General features: G+C 44.3%; 1 protein-coding gene across 1 annotated transcript in view; it reads right to left on the bottom strand.

Moving 5' to 3' along the window:
• Positions 1 to 1,264: 1,264 nt before the first annotated feature.
• The window catches only part of LOC133356445 (ryanodine receptor 3-like), a 100,038-nt gene continuing 95,302 nt past the window's right edge, over positions 1,265 to 6,000 (bottom strand). Inside the window, exons 12-14 of the mRNA XM_061573977.1 lie at positions 5,412 to 5,488; positions 2,944 to 3,018; positions 1,265 to 1,283 (exon numbers count right to left, since the gene is read on the bottom strand). Of these exons, the coding sequence (XP_061429961.1) occupies positions 1,265 to 1,283; positions 2,944 to 3,018; positions 5,412 to 5,488 (171 nt within the window). The remainder of the gene's footprint in view (positions 1,284 to 2,943; positions 3,019 to 5,411; positions 5,489 to 6,000) is intronic.

Here is a 6,000-nt window from a genome sequence, read left to right as displayed (position 1 = left end):
TCCATTCGCGCCTGGGCAGCCGCCGGGTTAACTCAGCCTTAAATTACTACCTCGTTTGATGTGTGACCATCACCACGGTGGGGAGACAAAGGCAGCCGGGTGAGCGTGGTGCTAGCAACACCGCCCTTTTGCGTGCCATGCCATCCTAACAGATGCTCACTAACAGCGCTTGCCCCAGCGTACTATAAGGGATGTTTATTTATTTATTAAACCGTGTATCTCCATAGAGTTCAAACATATGCAATCAGTTTCCACACACACACACATGTAGAAGAGTTAACTTATTCACTGCCCTTTGTCAATCCACAATGATGAATGAAGGCCTCACTTTGCTGTGGCTGTCAAGGTGGTTGTTTGACCATACTTCACCAGGCTGGTCAGTGTGAGTTTGTGAAGGGGGCTCTGGCCCGGTTGAGATAGTGCAGTGCGCTAACCACTGCACCCCCCACCCCAACACAAATGTCCAATGTTAACTACTTTGTACTGTTCGCCAAAAAGCGAAGAGTACAAAGAAAATGCACTATTAGAGCATTTATAGATTTATATAGCTATAAAATATATCTATGTCTATAAATACATATTAGCATTGTCTTTACTGGCCTAACAATGGTGAGACTAGGCCATGAAGTAGGCTGTCTGTGCGGTAGGCCATATATTATCAGAGCGTGTTTGTTTGCATATTCGCCATAATTACTGTTATGGATAATGCAGACTAGAGTCCTTGCAAAAGGTAGCTATTTGGTGTTTGAACATCTTGACACCTATTTTTTTCCAGAAAGAGTAAAACCTCTTCTTATTTTTCATACGTATGACATGCACTCTGCATAGGGTTCCGATAACAACGGTTTGTTTGGCTGTTTAGAACAAACGCGTGTGCAACTTGTTTCTTAGTTTTGGTAAATAGGTGTTCAGGAAAGTGTATAAATAGGTTGGTGGGAGAGTTAGACAACTGGTTAGTGGGAGGGTTTAATCGGAAAGAGGAGAAGCTTTATTCACTTGGGACACTGAGGATGAGGGAGGTCCTACGCATGTTGCGATGCTCACCTCTGGGAAACTTAGCGGTCACGATTCCCAACAAAATAAACAACATCCCAGAACGGAAATCGTAACGATACAAAACATTTCGACCGTGAGCACAAACTCTCATACCGCTACAAATATAAAAGCATCCCTTTCTTGTGCGCATTCCCTGGCAGATTTAGCCAGATGGACTCTTAAGAGGCAGGGGTACTCACACTTTACCCCACCACATTGGACTGCCAATTCACGACGTGTACGAGAGCCTGACCGCGGTACGAGCGGGTGGACAGAGGCAATGGCAGATGATGCGCGGGGATTGAAGCCAATCGTGGCTGTGACTCCATATTGGCACTGGTCTTAAAATTACTTGGTTGCTCTAAATTTCCCCGTGATGAGCCACTTTCTTTAGCTATCTTTGTGGCCAGGTCGCAAAAGAGCTATATCGACTCAGTGAGCCTATCTGCTAAAATAAAAATAGAATAGTTTATAGGACTGTGGTTCCACGTTTGTATTGGCTCCACACAATCATAATTTAGAACATCTTGTCAGCCACTGCTGGATGAAGGCCTCCGCATGCCAATGCCGGTCGCGGGGAGTGTTTGATCTCACGTCACCATGCTGGTCAGCGCCAGGTAGGATCAAGAGGGTTAACGGGTCGAGGAGGCGGTTCACATATGACAGTCGCCACTGATGATAGCCGGGGCCGGGACTCGAACCCACATCGCTGGGTTCACAGCACCTAAACACTGCGTCCACTATGGCTCTCCATACCCCCCCCCCCACCCACAAGCTACCTACACATATTAAATAACATTAACTTCAATTATTAGTTATTATAAGGCAAAAGAGCCGATTGAGAATCATGTCTTCCGCAAGGAAGGAACGGGTTACCATTTGCTAAACAATGACAATTCCAAAAGCTAAACACTTTGCAGTTCAGCTGCAGATGCATTTTTCACGTTTTTTTTGTGTTTGCGCGACTAGAACACATTGACCTATACTGCCGTAAGTTGTACAAAGGAAAACAACCCCCACTGCTTACACAGATGCCGAATATAACACAGCGGTGGCTTTTGTTGTTTTTTGTTGTCATGAAAACCGAGATAATTCTCTGATATTCTGTGAATCTTGGCTTAAAACTTTTCGTGCAGGAATTCATATTCTTTGGGTCTTTCGGTAAAGTCACATAGATAGGTACAAATTAATAGAAATTTATTTTATATAGGTAAAAAAAAAATTTATATTTATTATTTTTATTAAGCGGAGGAGGCTAATAAAAAAAATACATTTATATGTATTCTTTGTATTAATTTGTACCTATCTACATGACTTTACCGAAAGACACAAATAATATGAATTCCTGCAGTCACGTCAGGACAGGGAAAGTTCCACAAATTGAGCAACATAAGAGCGACCGTTTCAAATGGTCATCCCAATCATAAATATGGGATGGCATTTTAAAAGCAATTATCCACATCCTGAGACAAATGCCCGAGCTTGAATGCACCATCAGGATCACCAGCGTCAATGGAGAACACCCAGTTTGTTATTCTCTGCATGTTAAACGTACTCCCGTCTTTCGGCCAAATCACAGAAGATGGGCCTACGAATCGAACTGTCTGACTTCCTTCAACACCACAAACAACCGCCACAACGCTACGAGAACCGGGGTGGTGGGCGGCGCGGGGGAAACATAAAACGTCTACCTGCCACGCGCGCGCAATTAACTCGCGCATTCGCAGACACGGGCCACGTTCATTTAAAAATCATACTTCAAAGGGGGAAGGGCGAGGGTGGGGTAGAGGAGAATAAAAGTAGGCAATTATTAAAATGACACGGGAGGGGGGGGGGTGGAAAGAGAACAGGCGAGGAGAGAGACGTTTGAACGTTTTTGGATGTGCGGAGCGGATGAGCGCTACCCACCTGATCCTTCCTCCTGTTACCATACCTAGCCCCTCCGCTTTGTTCTGCCGCTCAAAAGCATTCAGATCCAGAACGCTGCATCGTTGGGAGAGGGGCACATGGGTTTCGCAGAATGGGAAAAGAGGGGAACATGACAATAATATTTATCGTTTTTATTACATTATAAAACATCCATAATACAGGGGTTTTTTGGGTGAGATCGCGTAAATATATAAATGTGTCGTTAAACCGGCTACCACCCGACACGGCCAATTGGTAAGGTTTGTGTCGGGTGGTGGCGGGTTTAACGACACATTATATCTATATTTACGCGATCTAACCCAAAAAACTGTATTAGGGATGCTATTGGTCGCGAAAGCCTACTACGTATTAAACTATTAAAAGCATTTTATTACCACCGATAACCAAACACCACATCAGTTTAACACAGCCAATTAGTAAGGTTTGACACGTAAACAGAACATGCCAATTCGTTACTAGTACAGCACTAACCGGTGTGTTGGAGAGCAAAGCCACAACATTTACAATCTGAGTACGACGTTTTCGCCAGTAATCACAACCAGCTTCATCAGGCGGACGGCGTCACTATTCGTCATCATTTCGCTTTGTGCAAGTTCTTTGTTGCGTGCTTCACTTGGGTATTTATTGCTTCCTTGCAACAATTTTTTTTTAACCGAAACTCTTATCTGCTGCTGAACCACTCTGTTGCTGGCCGCATTACCACTTTGGGCGTCTGCTCAGCAACCGTGATATATAAAATAATTATATTACCTGACAAGGACCGCTGCATAAAACGGACAGTAGCCAAGGCTGACTTCTCACAAATTGGTACAAATTTGATCGACCCCGAATTGCTGATGGGCTGAGTTGATGCCCGACTGTGAATTCAACTTGCAACCTTGCCGACATGAAGTCCAACACACTAACCTCAGCACTACCCATAATATATTACGTATAAAAACACGACAAACGGAATAATATCACAATTACCTAAATCATTTTTATCTTTACACAATATACATTTTTGCTCATTTACATGTGACTGTTTGGTAAAAGAGGTCGAAAAATTACATTGCAGTTCTTTAAATAATAATATGTGCACATTTGATATGTTTTGCAATTTATTTGCATGACTGTATATACATAAGAAAATAATATTTAAATAAAAAATTTCCCGAACTACACAATGTAAAAAATATATGTATTTACATGATTGCTTGCGCCAGCAGATGAATTATTGCATTGCAATTCTTCACACAATAATAATATTCAATTGTTGGTAGTTGATTGAATAATACGTTTACATTCACTAGTATGGCAGCCGGGCCCATACATAGACAGCAATGAACTGCGGATCTCCGCGTCGAATCGTAATAATAGCATGCACGCATCGTCACACGTATAACTGTGGGTCATTTGTGTGACGTCAACTAAAAGCACGCCAAAAAAATCATTGCGAAGACATTTAATCTTGTGGTCCAAAACGGGACAGCCTACCACATCCCCCTCTAGACCAGAAGCTTCTGAGAGTGAACAATCAACGTTTCTGTTAACATTCCAAATTAACGTTTTATTTCGACAGGAACATTTTGTTTTATTGCGGGGGATGGAGACGCTCACGCGGCCACATCAATCAGGGGGCAGCAATTTCCCCGGCGTTGCATTGCGGCAATGCCTGCGAGTCTCGCGCGCTCCGCGTTCAGCGCGTGACCTGCCCCGACGCCGTGTGACTGGCGGGCCAGCAAAGGCGGCCAGTCGGCCCGGCTGGGATATGTTCCATCTCGATATGCAGAAGAGCGTTCGGCGAGGTTGACACCGACTGCCTCTTTTTGGGTTGGATCGATTCCACCTCAAACGAACACTAGGCTGGGGCTCCCAGCGTCAACGTTTAGGGGGTTGGGGGGGGGGCTATATCCAGTGGTGTATATTCCATGTTACCGTAGCAGTGGCGAGTATCACCAGGAAATGACCGAGGCTCACCTCTCTTTTCTATTTTAATTATGCCAATGGGCTGATGGAATGAGTAGATGATCGCCTGGGATTTTTACTGGCCACATTTGCCAAATATAATGAAAATGTATGCTTTCAGATTTTTCATTTTATTTAAACGTTGTCAATTAATTGCTGCATGAGTGCCTCCCCATACTGTGCAATTCACTGGGTGTTGCTTAACCATACTTCACCACGCTGGGCAATGCCAGTTAATAACCAGCATCATGTTAGCCATGGCAAAGAATCAAAACTCGGGTCATCTGGTTCATAGCCCAGGGTGCTAAGCACTGAGCCACAGCTCCCCCTTATCACACGTGGAATACAAAAAACGTTGTAGAAAGAGTTTGCATCAGATGGAATCTCTGCAATATGCCATTAGGCTCGATACTTGATTTGTGAGAATACAGGAGTGACATTTGAAAATTGATTTATAGCCTCTATATAAACTGTTGACATGGCCGTGAGATGTTCTTCACCTGCATATCTGCATGAGTCCCGCAACGCTTTGGAAAAATGTGCTGTCCTTCTTGTCCTTGAGATAGTCCAGCATTTTCTACGACAACAAGATCATTGCTGTGTCAGTAGTACAAAAGTGAAAACCGACGTAGAATAAATCCTTTGACAAAATCAAGTTAGCCAACAACGGGACGACACGATTTCGACAGGCAACTCCAAGAAAAAAGCGGCAACTTGTTGGGGCAAATGACGTTACGCAACGCTTGGCCAGATTTTAATTGGCGTGTTGGAGCGTTCGCGAGATGGAAGCACAGCAATTCGGAACGGCACGGCTTTTCATTTTTACTCCCCCCTCGTTTTTTTTTCCCAGATATAATCAAATCCATGGTTTTATCGGGACTGCGGCCGTCCCCCGTGTCGCGTCACAAAAACGAAGCATCAATTCGGATCAGTCCGCGGAAGCGGGAGTGGCAGAGCTACCCTCTCTCTGAGGTCACTTCAAGTGACCTCTGCTACACGCGCAGCGCGGAGAGGGGACTTTCAGACCCACCGGCTCATCAAGCATGATTCTTTTAGGGGTGGCGGGTTAGATTGTGGTGATATAACGTC

Source organism: Lethenteron reissneri, chromosome 54, assembly GCF_015708825.2.
Source record: "Lethenteron reissneri isolate LAM-NWPU_2019-01 chromosome 54, ASM1570882v1, whole genome shotgun sequence".
Lineage (NCBI taxonomy): Eukaryota > Metazoa > Chordata > Hyperoartia > Petromyzontiformes > Petromyzontidae > Lethenteron > Lethenteron reissneri.
Note: the sequence above shows the minus strand (reverse complement) of the source record. Positions and strands in the feature narration are given on the sequence as shown.